General features: G+C 44.4%; 2 protein-coding genes across 5 annotated transcripts in view; one reads left to right on the forward strand and one right to left on the reverse strand.

Moving 5' to 3' along the window:
• The window catches only part of Slc36a4 (solute carrier family 36 member 4), a 31,349-nt gene extending 15,739 nt beyond the window's left edge, over positions 1-15,610 (reverse strand). For 2 of the 3 annotated variants that reach the window (XM_028874038.2, XM_028874040.2), the window contains exons 1-4: positions 15,528-15,610; positions 2,459-2,582; positions 1,417-1,507; positions 57-145 (exon numbers count right to left, since the gene is read on the reverse strand). In XM_028874038.2, coding sequence (XP_028729871.1) covers positions 57-145; positions 1,417-1,507; positions 2,459-2,582; positions 15,528-15,573 — 350 coding nt within the window. In that variant the 5' untranslated portion in view covers positions 15,574-15,610. Of the gene's footprint in view, positions 1-56; positions 146-1,416; positions 1,508-2,458; positions 2,583-15,527 lie in introns of those variants that run through there. The other variant, XM_028874042.2, reaches the window with a different exon arrangement.
• Positions 8,654-16,357, forward strand: LOC119088343. Of its 2 annotated transcripts, none has more exons than XR_005091997.1 (2): positions 8,654-8,991; positions 12,207-12,392. XR_005091997.1 is itself a non-coding variant. In XM_037207742.1 (2 exons), exon 2 carries the CDS (start codon positions 15,485-15,487, stop codon positions 16,142-16,144), a length of 660 nt encoding a protein of 219 aa, XP_037063637.1. In that variant the 5' UTR covers positions 8,654-8,991; positions 14,855-15,484; the 3' UTR covers positions 16,145-16,357. The 2 variants fall into 2 exon arrangements, 1 of the variants encoding a protein (XP_037063637.1); XM_037207742.1 differs by lacking the exon at positions 12,207-12,392 and adding an exon at positions 14,855-16,357.
• The last annotated feature ends 6,342 nt before the right edge of the window (positions 16,358-22,699 follow it).

Here is a 22,699-nt window from a genome sequence, read left to right on the forward strand (position 1 = left end):
TAAGCCAATATGAAGCTGAACAATAAATCAAAGAGACTTAATGAGTCCACATTTACCTCTGACATAGAAAGTGACTGCAACGTACCAATATGTGCATACAGTGGACGGAAATAATCCCTATAAACACAAGGCTGATTGGGCCAAGCTGCGGAGAAGAAAATACACAAGATTTAAATACTCACTTTTAAAAACCGAGCGAGCTTATTATAAGCAATGGGTCAATAGACAATTCATTTACAATGAAAAAATTGTTGAATCCACTGATTAAATAGTCACAGACATGAAGAAAAACAGTAATCCTGACACAGAAATTATTTCAGGTGATATTTTAGACAATGATGCTAACTTGCCGACTTGGCCACTGAAGCCTGTGTTAGAGAGGACACTCAGCGGAGTATGGAACGCAAGGTCACAGCCAGCACAGGAGGATAAATCTACAGCATCAGTGTCCCACGGGTGTAGTACACACTGAGACACCCTGTCTAGACAAAAAAGGATCTTTAACCTTCTAGAGATTGCTTTTGGAGAATCTGCACATGTGTCAGGGACAGCAATTAGGAAATAATTCTTTCAAAAAGTGGTTCATGAAAAGTTTCAAGTGTGTACTCGCCAGACTCCAAGTGCCTGGATTGTGCTGGGTAGCAGACGTAAAGGATGCCTGGATTATGGTGGTAGCAGATTCAAAGGGATGCCTGGATTATGGTGGTAGCAGATTCAAAGGGATACCTGGATTATGGTGGTAGCAGATTCAAAGGGAAGCCTGGATTATGGTGGTAGCAGAACCGGGCAAAGCTTACCTGAACAATCAAAAATCTAGTTACTTTACACACAGGACAGAAAAATGGGATAGCTACACCCTCCATGGAAATCAACCCATTTAAAAACAGTTCTGTGTAGTTTACTTCATCCAGGAACCCACCTCACCAAGGCCCTCAAATGCAGCAGTTACAGCAACTGTCTTTAATACTGCTTTGATATTTGTGTTTAAAAGATGCTGTTACTCATTTCAACTATTCTTCTTAGTTGTGAATACTGCATACACATTATAATGACTCTAAAACACTAATGAGATTACACACAAAAAAATCCATTCCCTTAATACATTAGTTGCTGTGGGTACACTGCTTAAGCCTCGACAACCCCCCAAAATGAGACTTACCCATCTTCAGAAATTAAGAACTGGGTTAGGTTTGAGACTTTATTGTTATTAAATATTAAAAATAAGCAATCACATATAAATGAAAACAGTAATTCTCACTCTGGGTTAGGCACCATGATTATTAGAGTTCACATAATTGTATCAGGACAACAGCCAATGGCCAGCTACATGTAACCCATACTGGATGAGGCGAGATGGTGGCTTTCAATCATTTTCACAGACTGTATCTAGAGTGGAGGGCACATGGACAGCCTTACCACAATGCCAGCATTCTTGATTGCCAAGGGGAGCCCCAAAAGGCCAGTCCCGATGTTCCCCTTAAGCAGATGCATCAGAGTCTGCATGAATCTGGAAAGTGAAAATCGTAAGATTTAAGCATTCAACCTAGGACCTAAGCAACAAGCAAGTAATGGTTCCCATCCCACCGGCAGGCAAGAAGTCACCCTAGGATCAAATCCCATCTTCCCTCATAAAAGGCAAGTACAGAGAATTACTGTGGAAATTAAATGAAATATGGGGCATATAGAATAGTCAATTAAAACTGCAGTTTTCTCATAAGATACTTTGCTGCTATGGTGTCAAGAACATTGAGGATCTGGCTGGTAAAACAGAAGGACTTGTTGGCACTGTCTAGATAAGTACGGCTCTAAACATTTAAGGAAGTTATAAAAGAAAAAATGTTTATACAAGTTTTAACACTACCCTCAAGTAAAATAATAATTTGCTATCATGAGCTCCCTCAGGACTTGGAAGTTTCTAGGAGTGACTGGAGGTCGTCTCCTTGACCAAGAAGAAACAAACTGAAATTAAGAGAAACCCAAACTTCAAACTCATGAAACAAAAACAACTACCTAGAGTTATTCGGTGTTTTTAGTTTATACTCAATCAGATTTCAGGTGTCTGTGCTTAATCACTAAATCACTATTAAAGTGATCACAAGACACCAAAACATGTTTTTATAACCCATTCTACCAGTAGCTTGTCTTCTCATTCTGCACGAGCACCTTCCCTCTGAGAAGCCATTCTCCTAACACTAAACACTTCTGTCTTCTCACTGACATCATTCTTTGGGGAACACAGGGTTTGACATCCATCAGCACTGAAGAAATCCCCACGCTGTTCAATATCATAATATCCTTCTCTCCCAGACTACAAGCATCTAGGAGTCTATCTGACTCCTTAGTCTTCCGAATCATCTCTGTATCATCTGTAGCATTCTGTAAACACTCAGACCTGGGGGAGACTAAGAAACACACACAGAGTCAGACCGAGCCCAGGACCCACGACCCTGACACTCACGAAATCCCATGCTGCCCATCCAGCTGGTAGTGCTTCTGCACAGGCAGGAGCGTCTGTTCCTGCTCCTCATCCGACGTCCCATCGAAATTCTGCTCGTTTATTAAGGGTCTCATCACGTCCATATCTGCAAAACGTAAACAATCCTGTACCACTGGCTGTAAAACTGAAGTAAGGCTATATCTCTCGAATTTTTAAATATCAAGAAGTATCAGACTACAGAGACGAGATGGCTCGCTGAATAAAACATCTGACCCACAAGTTTAAGGACCTGAGTTCTGATCCCTGGCACTCAAAAAGAAGCCAGGTAGCCAGAGCAGCTGCCTGTAACATCTTCTCTAGGGAAACACATAGACTAGCAAGATACCATAAACACTGAATTCAGTGAAAGATCCTGTCTCAATAAATAAGGTGGAGACAACCTAGAAAGATACTCAAGGTCAACTTCAGGCCTACACACACACACATACACATTTGCAAGCATTCCTACACTGTGCACACTACACACACACACATACACACACAGGTGCATGTGCACCCTCCACACACGCAAACACATATACATTCTGCTGCACACGCACACCACATGCATGTGCACACCCACACATGCAAGCATGCCTACACTCTGCACCACATGCACATGCATGTGTGCGCATGCGCACGCACACATATACACACACGCCATCTGTATTCACTGCACCTGAGTATCTTAGTTCACCTTGGCCCCCAAGTCTTCTTTTTTTCTTTTTTGTTTTTGTTTTTTCGAGACAGGGTTTCTCTGTGTAGCTTTGCGTCTTTCCTGGAACTCACTCTGTAGACCAGACTGGCCTCGAACTCACAGAGATCCACCTCCCTCTGCCTCCCGAATGCTGGGATTAAAGGCTTGCGCCATCACCGCCCAGCAAGCCCCCGAGTCTTGATATTGTCATAAAGAAACATTCTATTGGATTAAATACAGTGTAGAGGAAAAAGTTTAAGTAATATAGATAACAGTTCTTGTTTTATCCACATGAAGTTTACAGGACAAGAAATGTGAAGAAATAATCAAACATATTTTCCACATCTGGTCAGCTTCAAATCACATTGTAATAGGTGAGTAGTTGTGTTTTTAAATACTTAAAATTACAGTCATTCCAATGTTAAAAATTTTAGTATCAAAACATTCTTCTTTCTAACAATGTTTTCATGTGACTATTCCTCACTGTCCTCTTACTGCAATAAAAATCAGTAAATCTGAGTTCATTAAGACTGAAATACAAAGCCAGGCACGGTGGCGTGTGCCTTTAATCCCAGCGCTCAGGACACAGAGGCAGACAGAGCTCTGAGTTTGAGGCCAGCCTGGTCTACAGAGTGAGTTCCAGGACAGCCAGGACTAACAGAGAAACCCTGTCTCAAAAACAAAACAAATGAAAGACTGAAGTATGGAGATTTTAAAGGTAAACACTTTGATCTACCACTCACGGGAAGATGACATGCCAGGAGATGGAATAACTATAGCTAGACATGATCATCCTCACTCTTCAAATTCTTCATCTTAGCCTAATTTCAGGTTTAAACTTGCAACAACAACAAAAAGTACCAACGCCTTGTGCATTCTTTGCACTTTTTCTAATTTTCACCATTTGCTGCAATTGCTTTCCCCCCTCAAATGCCACTCTGTCTTTTAGGATGTCCTTGGTTCTTCTCTTCTCTCTAATGTTTTACTCTCTAGATAGTTTTAAGATTTTTAAATCATGTGTATATGTGCATCTGTACATGGGTCTGCGTAAGAGTGAGTGCAGTGCCTGCGGAGGCCAGCAGGAGGCATCAGATCCCTTGGAACTGGAACTGCAAGTGATTGCTAGCCTGTATAGGTACTAGGAATTAAACTCAGGTCCTCTGCAAGAGCAGTGAGCCTTCTTAACAACTGAGCCATCTCTCCAGCCTGCCTTGACAGTTTGGATTGTTATACAATGTCTACCCACTACCTGCATGCTATAGTTCAAATGGGCAGTTCCTCTGGCTCATATGTTTGAACACTTGGCCCCGGTAGGCACTGCTGTTTAGGGAGACTGTGGACCTTTAGAAGGACAGCCTAGCTAGACGTGGGTCTCTAGGCAGGGCAGGCTTTGAGGTTCACAGCTCAGACTGCCTTCTGTCCTGTCTCTACATCCTGGTCCACAGAGAAGTGGGCAAGCAGCCCATGCATGCTCCCACCAGGATAGGGCCACTGAAGCCATGCACCGTCTGCCATCATCTTCTCCCTGCCATGATGGCCTGCAGCCTCTTCTGTTGCCATCTTGTGTTCTCTGTTGTCAACTGCATCATTTTCTGTAAACATTCTTCCTATCATGTCTCCATCTACACCTTAGATTTAGATCTGCAGACAACACAGGCAGTCACTACAGTTCTCTGACAGTTTCCTCGATCATCCAGAGTTTATGCCAACTAGGATGTCTCAGAAAGGCCCCGTAGGGCTCACTAGCAAACTGACATGCTCCACCCCAAAGTTTCTGACTCAGTATGCCTGGGCTGGAGCCGAAAGTAAGGCCTTGAGACCCTGATGTGCTGGGGACTCACTCCGAGAACACAGTCCTAGCAGATTCTTCAGGAAGGAATCACCACTACAGTATTCTCCGAGGATTCATTCATTCAAAATCTAGTATACAAAGTCCTGGGTGTCATGATATTTTCATACATGGTTCATTTTTGTTGATCTTCCACCTACATTCCCCTACTTTCCTCCCACTGACTCCCCCCATCTGCCCCACCATCCCCCCAAGGGTCTCTCTTCTGCTTCCATGCACCCTCCTTCACCCCTCCCCAACCCTTCCTAAGACCTCATCCCCCTCTCATGGAGCCCTTTCTAGTTCCATGGCCTCTACTATCACCAAAATACTTATATAAAGATTAAGATTTAAGAGCCACATAAGGGAGAAAGCCTGCACAGTCTTTTGGAGTCTGGTATCTTTCACATAATTTCCAATTTCACAATTTTTCTATAAATGTCATGATTTTATCTTTTTCAAGCTGCATAAAATTCCATTATTTTGTGTAGCCGTAAATTTCTAGGGTCCCACTTGCCCCCCACCCACCCACAGTCCAGACAAATCTCTCTTACCCGTGGTCCCGCAGCCACTGGGACCCAAGTAAACACACAGATGTTTATATTATTTACAAACTGCATGGCCTATGGCAGGCTTCTTGTTGGCTAGCTCTTTAACTGAACCCATTCCTATTTATCTATAAGTTGCCATGTAGCCATGGCTTACCAGTACTTTCACATCTTGCTTCTCCTGGCGGTGCTGGTGTCTCTCTAGACTCTGCCTTTCTCCTTCCTTCCTCTCTCCTTGGATTTCCCTCCTGCCTCTAAGCTGCCTTGACATGGGCCAAAGCAGCTTATTTATCAACCAATGGGAACACCATATATTCACAGCAAACAGAAAGACATCCCCCAGCACTTCCCCTTTTCTAATTAAAAAGGAAGGTTTTAACTTTAATATGGCAAAATTATATATAACAGTTATCAAACAAGAATTACAGTTGCAATATTTCATCTATTTGTATTTGGCAAAATTAAAGAAAATATTTTATCATTTAACCTATATTTCTGAGTGTAAGGTTTCATATCTAATTTATCTTTTATTGTAACCAAGAAAAATTATAACTATCTAGTCTTTTACTACATCAAAGATTCCAGAAGGATATAATACATTGCCTAAGTAAATAGGAAGTGCATTGTAAGCAACTTCCAAAAATCTATAATGACAGAGACAGCTGGCTGCCTGGACAGTCATCCAAAGTTCTTCTGTACCACTGGGGCATCCATTTTCAGCCTATAGGCCTAGTCTCTCAGTCAATTTTCCCTGTGTCCTGTAGAATGTCTGGCAGTCTCCTCTGTGAAGCAGAAACCTGAAGGACCATCTTGCCTTGTTTTGGCAAAATTTAGTGGTCATTTTCCATGGGTCCTACATGTCCAGTCGATATAACATTTTGTCAAGCAGTCCAGGCAAGAACAGTTTTCTTTTCCCATAAGGAAAGCAAACTCCATATGGAGTTTCTTCAATGCCCATCATCTTCTCTAAGTAAATCAGTGCTGCCAGGAGTAGACATGTCTCACTGTCCAGAAAGTCTAAATTTTTAAAACATTTTAAATGCCATACTTTGTAGATCTTTGAAATGTTTGAAGATTGCCTACCTAATTAAAATATATCTATGTATACCTAGAAAGCTTAACTAACATGACTTTCTTTTTTTTTCAAGACAGGGTTTCTCTGTATAGTTTTGGTGCCTGTCCTGGATCTGTAAACCAGGCTGGTCTTGAACTCACAGAGATCTGCCTGGCTCTGCCTCCCAAGTGCTGGGATTAAAGGTGTGCACCACTACCCCCCAGCTAATCTGTATTTCTTAATTGTATATTGCAATTTTAAAAGAGTTGTATAAACACAATACCTTAAATAAGAGTAGAAATATACAGACAATCCCCCAATAAATTCCTAAATAATCATTAAGCTATTTCTGTGGATAGCAATTTAATTGCATTAGTGTTATTTTTTAATCCATTCATCTATTGATGGACATCAGTGCTGGATGCATTTCCTAACTATTGTGGATATAATATCAATAAACATGGTATGTCCACAGAAGGATTATTAAGTCTTTCAGGACTCTACACAGGAATAGCATAGCCAAGCCATGTGGTCACTCTATTTTTGGTTTTTATTTATTTACTTATTTAAAGGAAAGTCTGTGGTATTTCCACAACACCTGCACCAATTCACATTTCCACCAGCAACAAGGTTACTCTTTTCCCACGTCCTCGCCAACACTTGTTGGCTTTTTCTTTCTCTGCATTTGTCTAATGCTTCCCACGGTCCAGCTATCCAAAGGGCTGGGTATAAAATCCTCGGTTCATGCTTGCTTTGCCCTCCTATAGCTTCATTGATTTGTTCTATTCCCTAGATGGCCTAATGACCTACCTTTTCTAATGATCTCTTTTTCTTTTTCAACTCCTTATTGATTCTTTGTGGATTTCATATCATGCACCTCAATCCCACTCATCTCCTTGTCCCTTCGTATCCACCCTCTGCCCTTACAACCTCACCTGCAAAACATTTTTTAAAAATTAAAAATAAAAAATCTCATCATGGAAGTTGTAGTGTGTCACAATTAGTCACACAGTATACCCTTTAGTCCAGACATCTTTACTTGCAAATCTTCATTGCAATGAGTCACTGGTCTGCTTTGAGGTCTCTGGCTCCTGCTACACTATCAATGCAGGATCCTCACTGGAATTCCTCTTGTATATCCTGTTGCTGCCCTGTGTCATGGAGATCCTGCAGCTTTGTGTTTGCAGGAATGGTCCCTTCACATGCTCCAGATCATAGATGGGGATGGATGTTGGACTGGGCCAACTCAGCGCCCTGGATCTGGAACTGGATGGTTGTTGAGTTGGTCAGCCCACCAGCTTTCCCGCATCCTCACCATCAGGGTGAGTTCTCCAGTACTGCACCAACTAGCTCAGCTCCTGAAGTGATGTAACTAACAGACAGGCTAAAATCAGCTAAGCTATGGAAAGCTCAAATTCCTGTCATCCATCTAAATTCATGAGGACTCTGATAATTCAGGCTCCACTGCTTTCGTCTTTGGCTGTGGCTCCTCTGACTGTCATCCTTGGTGTCTTCTCCATGGGTTACTCTGTAGGGTTGCCTTTTTTCTCGGTCTCTAGTAGCAAAGAATGGAATTCAGGCTAGACCTGAATACAGTGAAAACTCAGAAGAGGACAGTAGTCATTTGCCCACGGCAGGTCTACTGTGACGCCGTCTCATAATTACTCCAGACACACATTACGATCGGTTACAAGTTTCCTTTCTAGGAGCAGATCCTGCTTCCTTTTCTGTTATGTCCATACAAGGCCATGCTTTGTTTCCCTACAAAACCATCATTGCAGCTTTGTGAGGGTTACCACAACAAAATGGGACAACAAAATCCACCATCCCAAAGGTCAAGAGGGCTGAAGCCTGAAATAAGAGTGTTGGGAGAGTGAATTCCTGTCAGGGGCTGGGAAGGCTCTGTCCGCCTCAGGCCTCTGTCCCAGGTTGTATGGGTCATTTTCATGTTCATGCAACACTCCCCCATAACTAAGCCTGTACCTAAGTGCCCCACCTCTGTAAGGACATCAGTCACACTGCCTTGTACAGCAGGTCCTGTCTCAAGTAAGATGACTTCCTGAGATACTGGACCAACATGTGACTTCTGGGGAAGCTGCTGAACCCCATCAGCCACCCCTATTCTTTCCTTCAGCTTTGGCTTTATGCCCCAGTGCACCCCGCTGCCCTGTGGGCCCGTGACTTCATTCACTTTGATTAGCTCAGCTTGTCCAAATTACCAGTTACGCCCACTTTCTAATTTCTTTCTGCCCTAGGCTGTGGCTGTAGTAAGTTCACTGCGTTCTCCATAAAGATAGTTATCACTTCAGTATTTCAAAACCGTAACCATCTATTATTTGAAGCCAGCTGCCAGAGAGATCACAGCAGCCATGAAACGTCGGGGAAAAGGTAAGTTCTCTCATGACTTTGAAAACGTATCAACTCTAAATGAGAAGTTTGCTTTCACTGTATAGGTGGGGAATTTATTTTCAGTATCTTTTTTAGACAAAACCTGGGAATCTAACCTACAGGTATCAAAATGGCTGTAAATGATAGTTTTGTAATCTATGGTTGACTTTCAAATCGGCATCTCAGGGTTCCCTTGACTCTCACAGGTCAGCGGGGCTCTTGCTCCCTCCTAACTTAGGTTGTTTAGCAACTGACTGAAGTTTGTTAGTCCAGCCCCAAGTTCCCCTTTTCCCCAGTTCTAAAGTCATTCTCAATGTTATAACAGTCCAAGAAACATTAGCCATGACTTACTGTGAAAAAATCCGTTGCTATATTTCTTTGCTTTCAATCCATTTTTTATCCTTCATATTGAACATCTTAATAAAAGTTAATTATTCCAGGACATTCCTCTAACCTTCTCATAATGATATTTAAGGGAATTAATTTGTAAAAGTCGAAATTGAGAGACAATTCCCTAACAGGTTAGGAGCTCAGGAGTCTACATTTACATATTACTTTGACTCTGCCACCGAAGCGGAACTCAGAGGCATGGTGCTCTGTTAACAAAGGCCTGCCTCAGTGCTTAAATGCTGTCTAAAAGCAGCTGGGAAGGCTCTATGACTTCCCCTTGTTTCAGACTTCATTACTGGAAGAACATTACATACTAAGGAATATTTATCTCCTTTAATTAGACTAAAATAGGTGAAGGGTCAGGTTCTAAAACTGACTACATCAGCTTAAAGAACACAAAGTAACTCCAACCTGAAGAATTAAAAGATACTCAGATGCTAACACCAGGAAAGCTACAGCTAAGGAGCTACAACTTAAAACGTTCCTGAACATCCCACTTCAACCAGAACCGAGGGGAGGGTGAGATCTGCTACAAACTCCGTCACCTGTAACTCTCAGAAACCCCAGGAATCACTAATACAATGACACACTGTATTCGGGTCTGAACTTCAGGATATCGTATGTAAATTCCACAATAACGTCCTGTGTCAGACCCCCTAGGAAAGGCAGTGATGTTTCTTATGTTAGTCTCTAGCAAGTAACACGGGCTTTGGTCAGGAGACCTCTACAGAGCACACACCAGGCCTGAACCTCTGCCTGCTGGTGAGAGGACATCTAATAGTGCATTGTGTTTAATCTGATGAGTCCAACATACTGCCACCTGACATGAGAGTCAACATACCGAGGCCCTGAAATCCAGGGTGCAAATACTCAGAGACCAACCTCGTGTAGCCAGTGGCTGCTGGAGCTTTAAGCAAGGAATGAAGTCAGCTGGATGACATCTTACCCAGAGGCCTCTGGGTCTGTTATACCACACACCCGATGAAAGTCACTTCTACGTCTCAGAGAGCAGACAATGAAATGATGCAGCAGGCATGAAGCACTGAGCCCACGCCACAGCACATGCCCAGCAGTTCCGCCCCTCGCTGTGTACCAAAGCTACAAGCAACACACATTTTCTAGGATTTTAAAGTACTAGTCTTTGACAAGACATCAGAACTATAAATAAAAATAGTTAATAATGAGCATTTTAGAGCATCAAAGTGCCCAATAAGACTGAGTTTGCAAAGACAGGAAGTTATGCCAGCTAAAGAGAAATGGAAACTAATGCGAAATTCATCCTTAAGGACAGCCAGAGAGACAGCTCAGTCTGTAAGGATGCTTGCTACCAAGCCTGAAGATTCCCTGGGACCTACACAGTACAAGAAAAGAACTACAGTTGTACCCTGGCTGCTCTCGTGCATGCACACACACACACACACACACACACACACACACACACACACAAACACACTAAATGAATTAGTGAATTAATTCTGAAATAATAACCATAGTGATGATACTAAAGACCTAATATGGGAAAAGATTTAACAGAGTTAAGAGCACACGGAATAACATCTGAATATTCTACATCAAGAAATTAAAAATTACATGAGCGAATGTAGTTTACAAATAGTCTGTTTTCTGCTGGTGTTTTGATACTTTTTGGCCAAGCAGTAAATTAGACAGTTCTGATAAAAGCTGTGGTAAAACAGATAAAAATCAATAATGCCTTATAAAATACCAATAAGCAGTGGATTTCAAACTATTGGGGCACAATTATTTCTATTTACAAGTGGATAACATGTATGATAAGAAACACTCATCTGATTCAGTGTTGTGCACCTTAGACATCCTATGCACACACTAATGAAACCTGAATGAGGCGGAACACAAATGTTCTCTTATGTCACCCCAACTCTTGTTCCAGCCTCAACTGCCTACCCCAAAAATCAGCTTAAGCTCCAGTTGCAGCTAAAGACTGACAAACTTAGCAATATGGATTAAGTCTTACAGCGCTCATTACTGACAAGCTACTGATAAAGACGTTGTCTGTCGAAACATGACTTCTTAAAACTCGTTAAACATGCAGCTTACTCTACTCACTAAGGCGCACCCCTTCTACAAAACACAACGCTGACTTCACACTGTGGTTAGAAGTCTCAGACAAACACGGGCAGTCACAGCTTACGGTGACTCAGGAGAGGAACTACGTACTCACACTACACTGCAATGTTTTAGAAAGTAAAGTGGAAATGCAGAGAAGAAAATGCACCAAAGTAGGAATAAGCTAGCGAGGGCGCAGACGGCCACAGAAAGAACATCTGAATCCTCTTCTCGTTATGGAAGTTTTAAAAACATGAAGTAATGTTAGATTGCTCTTCTTATTCCAGCAAAATAAGAAATGTTGGCAATGAAAACAGGACAAAGTACACACGGTTTATTTTATTTAAAAAAAAAAATAGCACGATGCTGTCACCTACACCTATGAACTACTATCTTGATCATAAAGTAAAAATACTTTATTCCTGTGGTTGAGAGAACAGTATGTAAAAAAAAAAAGTCTAGAACCCCCAGTGACTTGTGACATGAAGACCAGCCTTTGGGCTAAGAAGCTGAACCTTCATCTTCAGGAGCGTTCTCCACAGATGCCCAGTGTTAAAATACCTTTTACATTGTGTAACACTCGGCCACTGTAGAAAACCAGAAAGCATGGGTAACAATGCGACAGCACTTTCTAAAAACCATCTCACCATCCAGACACTGCCTCAGTAATAATTCAGACATTTTTGTATCTCTTTCCCTCCCTCCCTCACCTCCCCTTCCTTTCCCCGCCCTCTCCACAGCTTCAGTACCACCTATATGCTGATGACTTCCCAGCTTCCTCCCTAGACCTCACCCTCCAGTGACTCTACACACCAAACTTCTCATCTCCTCTCCAAATCCATGTGACTTCACCCAGCAAACAAGTCACCTCTTACGTAGGGATCACTTCTATGGTTGATAGCAGTTGTTTTTTACTTTATTTTTTAAAAAAAGAAAAGAAAAGAAAAGAAAAGAAAAGAAAAGAAAAGAAAAGAAAGAAAGAAAGAAAGAAAGAAAGAAAGAAAGAAAGAGGAAAAAGAAAGGTCTGTGGCTTCTGTCAGGAGGCCTCCAATCTGTGCCCCATGGATGCTGTCTTGGGGCTGCCTGAGTATCTTCCCATCACGGCAGCCAGCCTCCCTTCCAGGAAGTAATTCTACTGGGAGCGCCAAGAGGAAGGCACAGAGCCTCCACTGTCTAGCTCTGAAGTGGTGGACCATCACATCAGTCAAAAGCTAATCATCAGTCCAGCACGTACTCAAGGGAGAGAAGATGGAGCCCCTTCTTCTAAAGAGGGAAACATAGAAGGCTGGACACAGTATAAAACTGCTGTAAGCCCTCAATCCAAGGCACCTTCATCCTCAGACATGCAGGTCCCTGGAGCCATCCTGTCTACCAACCAAGCTGGTCTACATCCTCACATGCACAGTCTAATCGCCTCTCCGTTTGCATCGCTGCCGCCATGCTGGTCTGACAGCACGCTGGTCTCCTTCCTAAACTTGTGGAACGCCCTCCAGCTTCTGCTTGTGCCTTTTAATCCCTTCTTCACATGGAAACCACCAGAAGCTCGCCTTATTTTGTACTGTATTATTTTTTTTTTAAAACAAGGTCTCATGTAGACTAGGCTGGCTTCAGACTTGCTATGTAGCAGAGGGTGACCTTGAATTCCAATCCTCCTGTCTCCTCCTGAGTGTCGTACCCTAAGCCCAGTTTATCCAGTACTGGGGATCAAACCCAGAGCTTAAGGCCTATTAGACAAATACTCTACCGGCCTAGCTACATCCTCCATCATCCTTTTAAAACCTAACTCATGCAAGGCTCACCCTTTAATCCTGGCACTTGTACTCAGGAGGCAGAGGTAGACAGACCTCTCAGTTCCAAGACAGCTGGGAATACACAGGAAGGCCTTGTCTCAAAAATAAACAAATAACTCAACCTAAGTCAGTCATGTTACTGTAAACACTCAGCTCATTCTCACTTTAAATTCCCTTACACTGCTCTTCTTCCAACACACCCTTCACTGGACACACTGTATAATTAATTACCTGACTGGAATCTCCCATGTTCACTCTCTGTGTCTGCTTACTAAACACAATAACCAAGGCAGGCGTCCTAATGGGTTTGGGTTTAGAGTTTTTTTGGGGGGGTGTCTTTTTTCATGTTTCCTGTGTCCTGAGCTACACAGTGAGACCCCACCTCAAAATTTCAAAAAGAGGGCTGGGAAGAAGAGAACCAACACAATTTTCCAGCTAATAGACATGATTCATGGTGAACATTCTTCCATATCATGTTTAATGGCTAATCAGTAGATGACTATACGGCTAGATCACGTCTTAGCCCATGGTCTTTTATTGGACATTTGGACAGTAACTACCTCGACCCTATTACAAGCGCTGCAATAAAAGTCTGACAGGTGTGTGTGTGTGTGTGTGTGTGTGTGTGTGTGTGTGTGTGTGTGTGTGTGTGTGTGTGTTGGTCAGAGGATAGCTGGGTCGTCTAGTCTCACTCCCACCTCGCTTGAGGCAGGAACTCTCTTGTTGCTGCTGCTGTGCCATGCAGCTGGCATTGAAGTGAAGGAGTGATTCTCCCGCCTCTGTCTCCCATCTCAGGGTACAGGGATAACAGATGGCCACGCTCCACTTTACATGGGTTCTGGGGGTCGGAATCCAGGCCATCAGGCTTGCAGGGGAAGTGCTCTTCCGCACTGAACCATCTTCTCGGCCTAATGTAAAATGCTATCACATGATTCACTTCTTTGAGAAATACCCTAGACATAAAATTGCTGAGGGAAAAGATTCACTTTTCTGGAGGGAAGAGGTGAGTCAGGATCTCACTCTGTGGACCAGACTAGCCTGGAGCTCGCTGTGGGGCACAGGCTATCGTCCTCTTGCCTCAGTCCAGGAAAATGGGATTGCAGGTGTGTTCTATTACCACACCAGCTTTATAGGTCTTAATATCATGTACTATCCTGCCCCTGCCAACCTCCTCACACCTCACTAACATGAGTTATCCATGAACTGAAAAGTTACATAAACTTGAGTTTGTAGGAACATGGTCGTGCCTTTAATGAGCTTAATTGCAAGACAAAAAAAACTTGCCTCACTGGACTCCTGGGAGGATCAAGTGGACACTGGCTAGCAAATTATGTAGCTCCCTGCTTGAGGCTCTCAATAAAAGTTACTTTACCCTTACACTTTCCACCATTATTGTAACTTTAAAGAAAACAACTACAAAGTGCTGGCACATTATTACAGAAATGCCAGCCCATAAAGTACTTTTAAGTGCATCTTAATTTAACCTCTTTCTTCAGGGTTAACATCCTGCATGGAATTAGAAATATTCCTAAGCTCAGTGTGCAGCTGGGAGGACAACGTTTTATCCTAACCTTGGCTTCTGTTTTTCTTTCTGACAGCAGCAAACAGAAGCAAGCCTTCCAAAACCATGGAAGCAGAGTGCGGGCAGGTCACACCCAGGTGCGTCCTGTTCTCCCTGGCAGCCCCGTCCCAGTCAGACCAGCTGGGGAGCACAGAGTCAAAAGAGGCTTCACCTGGAGACGCCCAGAGTTGAGATCTGGGGTTAGAAAAGAACACAATGGCAACTTCCTTTAGACATCCTGGAAAAAACCAGTGTCAGCTGCTCCCGCCTCCCTTTGACGTGGATGTGAACAAACTGGGCGACTCCCTGCGCGGGCGCACAGCGCTACAAGAACAGGCCGGTGGCCAGACAGACCGACACACAGACAAGAGACCTGAAGACACCCCATCAGACAGACACCGACACACAGGATGCAGCCAGCGCCCTGCAAGGCCAGGCCAGGCCTAGGGACCACTGTGAGGTGCTGGCCCTGGAGGCGCGCACCCCAGTCGGGGTCCCAGGACCTCCCAGCCTCGGCCTGGGGTCTCTGCACACCGCGCCACCCCGTCCCCAGTCCCCCAGTGCTCAGTGCGCGCGCAGGGACGGCCCCGCCAGACGCGCGACACACCGGGAGCCCGGATGCCGCCGCGGACGCGGAGGCCCGCACCCCGGACTGCGAACACGACAGATGCCCACGCCCCGGGTCCGGGTCGGGCCCCGCAGACACCCACCGAGCTCCTCGCATCCCGCCGCCTCCGCCGGCGCCGGCGCTTCCATCCCTCGGGGGTCTCCAGGTCGCCGCCGCCCGCTCTGCCGCCCGCACTGCCGAGCATGCGCAGAGCCGCCCCGAGGGGCGGGGCCCGGCCGGCCTCGACCGCAGCCCACGAAGGACTGCGCCTCGCGGGGTGACAGGCGCGATTCCGAGAGACCGGGGAATCTGAACCCCGGGCTTCGCGTGCCGGAAAACTGGGCCTCGGGCCGCGCAGAAAGCGGGCAGCCTGCAACTCCGACGGTCGACGGTCGGTCTTCCTCCATCCCCGTTTACACTCTCAGCATCTTAGGACAGCTGAAGCTAGGGTTGAGGCAAAGGGAGGTGCCCCGCGCTGTCAAGCACTGCACACATGGCCGCGTGGTTCTGTGGGCACCGGAGAGACGGCGCGATGCTGGAACCCACTGTGCTCACTGTCCACGCACAGGATGTCACCTCACCACCCACAGTGAGCCAGTGAAGGACAGCATGGAACCGCCACTGCAGCGGGGACTCCCGGCCTGCACGCTAAGCTGGCCTCTCGTGGACCCCAATAAATACATGATGAATCCACAGGGGAAAAAACACGCTTCTGATTAGGAAAATAGTTTTGAGACTGAAAACTGTGTGGTGGCTTACTCAGATAATCCAACGCTGGGAAGAAGAGGTAGGCAGGTTTCTGTGAGTTCAAAGCCAGCCTCCGCTACATAGAAAGTTCCAAGACACCCAAGGCTACATGCACAGACCCTGCCTTACCATAAAATTAAAATTTGAAAGAATACCACGGTGGCACATGCCTGTAATCCTAGCACTTGGGAGGATGAGGCTGGAGTTTAAGGCTATCCTTAGTGGTTTTTTTTTTTTTTTTTTTTTTTTTTTTGGTTTTTCGAGACAGGGTGTCTCTGTGTAGCTTTGCGCCTTTTCCTGGAACTCACTTGGTAACCCAGGCTGGCCTCGAACTCACAGAGATCCACCTGCTCTGCTCCGAGTGGGATACAGGCATGCGCCACACGCCCGCAATCTTAGTTTTATACGCATTGAGCACCTAGCTGCATGAGATTTTGTCTAAAAAAAAAAAAAAAAAAAAAAACCATTAAGTGAGTAAACAAATAACTTAGAGATTACTGTCAGGACATCACACAAAACTTTTTGTTTCTTGTTTGTGTTTTGGAGTCAGCTCAGTTAAGAGGTGTGTTTGTTTCAGTGGGAACAGGGCAGTCTGGGTTCAGGCCACTAATAAAAGCTCAGTGTGTTAGATATTCAAACTTCCCGGATTAAGAAAGAACCAGTTCCTCTCAGACCCACATCTTTCCTCCTCTTGGAAATCCTCAAGGTTTTCATCCGATAACTAGGCACAGTAAAACTTTTGCTCACACCCCGTTTACCCCTGAAAACACATACACATCACAGGGAAACCCCCATTTTCCACAAATAGCACAAATGTAGCAGAGATGGTGAGCTCTGGGACCTGGGTCCCTGGGCTGCAGGGCAGCAGAGGTCTGTATTGGAAGTGATAGTCTGTGTTTACCACCGCGTTAAAAGAATCAAAAGCCATTGCCTCTTAGTGATGGCACACGGGAGACTAGCCGGACTGTCCTGCGAGGCCTGGTTAAGATGGGCTTCCAGACTGGGTTTCATTCCTGTGATGTGAGAAAAAAACCAGTGATGAGGAATCAAGAGAACTGTGCTATCGTACATCATTGCTTAAAAACCCACTTCCTTACGTCACTCTTGCTCTCGGTCTTATGAATTGAGGCAGTAGTCCCCTACATCTCAAGACTGACAGAATGCCTGCAACTGTGGGTGAAATAAACACTGAACCCTATGTAAGCAAACGTAAGACAGGGTTTAACTGACAAAACAAAAGACATGTGAGATCGGTGTTGGGGCATCGGTGTTGGGGCATGGGCTTCTTCCTAAGGGTCACTTGAACACAAGCTCTATGGTTCCACGATAGTAGGTAAGATAAACCAAGACACTGAGCGAGTTTTGGGAAGGTAGTGTATGCAGCATGGATACTCTACAAGAAGAGCAGATTCACAAACATGCAGAGGAGGGTTCCTCAGTGTGAGACTTCACCACAGTACTCGGAGTGTGGATTGAAATTTGTGGCTTCCTCTTTGTTGTTGTTTTGCTTTGTTTTGTTGTGTTTTGTTTTTTGAGACAAGGTTTCTCTGTGTAGCCCTGGCTGTCCTAGAACTTGCTCTGTAGACCAGGCTGGCCTTGAACTCACAGAGAATGACTTCTTTATTTCTAAGATTTTTCTATTAACTATTTTCAGACCACAGCAGACAGGGAGTGACTACAGACTTGAGAGGCGAAATCACATATAAGGAAGCACACACTAGTCCTTGCCACCATAGGAACTGCGACCACTGCTGTAGTTGAAGGTGTAGAATGTCACTGCCTCCGTCCACATGGAACTGAAGGTGCCTTATACAGCAATCCAGAGAGAGTGGAGAAGCTGGGGAGAGAGGGGGAAGAGAAGGGGAAGCTGACAGATCTTAACTGCTGATGTAGAAAATGACAGAGTGTTGCTGGTAGAGAAGCTTCTTCAGACCGTGGAGGTTGAACAGTTGGACTCTGCTTCGGGAAGTGTATAGAGAAGACCATTTCAGCTTGCCTGTTAGGAATTGCCTATTTTGTGTTTTCACCATCTGCTGATTTCCCGGAAGGAGAAGCAACCTCCTCCCCATCTTCTGAACATCGAAGGTGTCCGATGGGTGGACCTAGGAAACACAACGACGGTGCCCTGGGAGATTCCTCACTGGGGCTGATAACATGCCCTTTACTGCCATGTCTTTGTTTACTTAGCTCTTTAGGACTGACTTCTCAAGCTGAAAACCAAGAAAAAAGATGTGTGAGTTTAACTTATTGTGAAAAGGCTTCACACTGTCCTCACATAATTTTTTATAAACACATTGCATCTGCTGTCTTTAGGGTTTCTGTTGCTATGATAAGGCGCCATTGGCCAAATGCAGCTTGAGGAGGACAGTTTATTTCACCTTACAGCATGGAAGTCCATCACTGGGGGAACCCAGGGCGGGAACTCATGGCAGGAACCTGGAGGCAGGCACTGGAGCAGAAGCCATGAAGAGGTACTGCCTGTTCACTCTGCTTTCTAACAGCACCCAGAAACACCTCCTCAGGAGTGGCACTGCCCACAGAGAGCTGGGCCCTTCCTCAATCAAGTCAATAGACTTGTCTACAGGCAAAAATGGAGCATTCTCTTAATTGAGGTTCCCTCTTTTCAGATGTCTAGAATTGTGTCCACTTGGCAAAAATACAGCCAGCACATCCACAAAACGAAAATAGAATGCGATGAAAAAGAGAATAATGTGGGAGCAGGAAGCAGAACCAACAGACAAGGAAGAGTTAAGTATAGGATCCACCAGCAGCGGGCGTGGTGGCGCACGCTTTAATCCAGCACTCGGGAGCAGAGGCAGGCGGATCTCTGTGAGTTCGAGGCCAGCCTGGACTACCAAGTGAGCTCCAGGAGAGGCGCAAAGCTACACAGAGAAACCCTGTCTCGAAAAACCAAAAAAAAAAAAAAAAAAAAAAAAAGGATCACCCAGCAGATCTGGAATCTTAATTCAGACAGACAAAGGGGAAGGAAAACCAAGAATCAACATCGGGACTGAAGAACACTATTATTGAAAGGCATTTGTTCAGAACTGAGCAGACCCCTAACTGCCCAATACAGCAGGTGACAGCCAACTTAAGCCAACACATATTATCATAAAACTTTAGAATAATGAAAACAACAGAAAGACGCTAAACATTGTGCTGCCAGTTTAAATACTAAAAGGCAATGGGGAGAGCCCCCTTGGCTTGAAGCTCACCTGCCGACTCATAGCAAATGTCAAAGGCTAGAGCTCCATGAAACATTGAATTCCACCTTTTCAAGGAAAGCACACCCAGCTAAAACTCTATCCAAACTATGGATACAGTGAAAGAAAAATACAAACACGCTTTGATATAACATAAAAGCTCAGTCTGACCATCTCATGTGCTCTGTCTTAGTGACGTCTGGAAGAACGCTTTACCAGAATGAAGGAGTAAACCTAGTTAGAAGACATGGCAACCAAGAAAGCAAGACTCCTAGGCAGGTGAGGAAGTCCTAAGAGATCTCAGACCACAGCAGTTGCACCTGGAGAGATGTCCGTCCACCTGGAGCACCAGGAAGGAATGAAAGAAATGGTGAAATTAAGGAATATTCTGAAATTATAAAATTGGGCAAAAAGACATTTTCCTCCTTTTGGAGAACATCAAAAGACTTCCTGCAGACATGACAAAAGCCAAGCAGCAGGACAAAGTGAGGGGCCGGATAGACACATGGACAGCAGCTCTAATTAATACAATGTTGATAAAAAGAAATAGAGGAAAGTATAAGCAGAGCACATAATACACCTTGGCCATGAGTAATACACACAGCCACATCCCAATAGATGATGAACAAATGTGTCATGATTCTGCAGATGCTGGCTGATATAAAGAAGCTAAGTTCTTACTTTTTATAGTTATGGGGAAATGGTGATAAACAAAAGGGAAAAATTAGTGTGCATCTTTCTTGAAGTGTGGAGGCAAATACAAAATGAAGTTCTTGAGAGTTTAGAACAGTAGTAGCCTCTCAAAACAGAATTATAAGTAGGCAAGACTCCATCTTTTATTATAAGTCCTATTGGATTTTAAGCTATGTACATGGTTTAAAAAATGCTAAATTCATGAAAGAAATATCAGCCTCTACAAATTATTAATTTTTATTAAGACAAATATCCCAGAAATTCATCTATAACATGAAGCTTATTAATTTTTAAAATCATACTGTGTCCTGTTCTGTAGTTATTTTCAGAATCCTTCAGCATTTTGGTGGTGATGGTGATGCTGGTGGTGATGGTGTTGATGTTGGGGGAAGATAGAGAGAGTAATTGTGTGTGTGTGTGTGTGTGTGTGTGTGTGTGTGTGTGTGTGTGTGTGTGTGTGTAGTGTTGTGTTTATCTCAATACTGAACCCAGAGTCATACTACCAAGTAAGTTCTCCACCGATGAGCTACATCCCAGCATATATTTGGAGACAGTTTCAGTGATTGCTCAGATTGGTCTCAAATATTCAATCCCACTGCCTCATTTTCCCCAGTGCCCAGCACAAATTCACTGCTTCAATGCCGGCCATCTCTATGACTAAGGACATAGCACCTCAGATTCTAAATTTTTAGAGTCTGTGAAAGATGATGAAGAAAATGTATTTCCTGAAATATTCTTTAAATTACTATACTTAGAATCTAAAGGAGCCTGTGTGTTTACTAAAGACTACCGACCCACAAGTGACAGGTTTAAACTAATACTAACTCATCCAGCTATGATGCCCATTTAAACCCATTTACATGTGAAAGTTTGTCAGGAACCATCGTAAGTTATAAGTCGCCTTCCTTTGGGCTGGGAAAGGTAAATGTTCCACACTGGAAATTCAAGGCAGTGAACTGAAACACTGGTTGTTATGCTAACTGACCTAAGGAGGGTGTCCTGGGAAGGCATGGCACGGTGGAGAAAGAGGAAGGCCAGCTCAGGAGCTGCCTCACAGCAGCCTGCGTTGCCCCAGACTGGCAGGGCTCAGTGAGCATGCTCACAGTTGTGGAGCAATAGGTTCTGTTACAGCTGCAATCGTCCCGTGTACAACAGAGCATATAGGCGCTGCTATTGGGAAAGCCTTTGGACACGCGCACTGATACATTCCGAAATGTTCTAAAGATCCCGTGCAGAAAACATTGAAATGTTCTCAGATCATCCACTGGTCTAAAAGGTCCAGCTACATTCTGGAGTTTACTCTGGATTCGTCTCCTTACTACAAGGGTTGTGACTGAGTCAGGAAGCATGCTAACTGTGGTGGCCTTCCCCGGTTAATGCCAACTTCCAGCCAAGCTCACACCCACTTTCCACCTAGCTCCTTGTCCTGGACAGCCTCGCTGCACAGAATACTCAGTGGCTCTCTTGAGTTATGTTTCCAATCAGGTTTCTGGAAGGAGACCACAGGGTAGACTGGAGCTAGGTGTTCACTCCCACTGTGCCTTCCTTATAGGGTACAGAATGTGGTTCCTCTCAAGACCCTAACCTAAGGGGCTCTACCTTCCCGTGCTGAGTTCTCTAAACACCTGTTTTCTTAATTAGCTGAGCCTTCAATAACCAAGTTCCGTTCAATAGGTGTCTGGTAAACAACGAAACTGGCTATTCTGGCTTTTTGGAGCCTAGTGCCTATGGTGAGAGGCTTTGTGCAGCCTTGGTGCAGGGAGGAGGGGCTTGGACCTGCCTCAACTGCCTCTGGCTCTGCTGACTCCCATGGGAGACCTTGCCTTGGACGAGGTGGGAATGGGGGGTGGGTTGGGGAGAATGCTGGGAGGTAGGAGGAGGGAGGACAGGGGAATCTGTAGTCAGTATGTAAAATGAGTAGAAAAATCTTTTAATAAAAAAGTGGGGGGCAGAGAAACTGGCAGATTATAGCTCTGGACTGGAATCTGAAATTAAGGGCAGCAGAGCACAAGTGGTGTGAGCCTCCGCCCAGCTGCAGACTGCTGCCTTCTCATTGCATCCACACAGCAGAAGGATGACAAGATGGCTCTCTGAGGTCCCTTTTATAAGGATAGTAATCTTGTTCACGAGGCTATGACCCTCATAAGCTCTCAAAGGCCACACTTCTTGTCACCATCCCATTGAGGTTAGGGTTATCCAGCATTGAGCCTGCTGAGCCTACTCACCAAAAGCAAACAAGCAAACAAACAAACAGAACAGGTAACCAGTCCTTTCCTGCCTCTGCTGCCTTCAGTTAGCCTTTCAGATAGCCACGCACATCCACGGCCTTATTGGTTTCAGCGATGGGCCATAGATAAGTTAAGGAATTCTAGTTTACAGCTTGGTGGTTATAGTTAAGATACTGAGTGCATGGAATGGTGGAAATTTGCAAGAATCGGTGTTCAGTGATCTTACTACATATGCATAGGGCAACGATACCACACAGGTGATGGGTATGTTAGCTTGGCTATGATAACCATTTCACGATGTATGTCTCTCAAGATACCACAAACACTGTACGTAGAATCAATTATTTATTTATTTATTTATTTATTTATTTATTTATTTATTTATTTATGGTTTTGTAGGTCAA

Source organism: Peromyscus leucopus, chromosome 7 (genome assembly GCF_004664715.2).
Source record: "Peromyscus leucopus breed LL Stock chromosome 7, UCI_PerLeu_2.1, whole genome shotgun sequence".
NCBI classification, from domain to species: Eukaryota; Metazoa; Chordata; class Mammalia; order Rodentia; family Cricetidae; genus Peromyscus; species Peromyscus leucopus.

Coding starts and splice junctions, on each gene's coding strand:
- LOC119088343 (XM_037207742.1), top strand. CDS start 15,485: ATGCCCACGCCCCGGGTCCGGGTCGGGCCCCGCAGACACCCACCGAGC.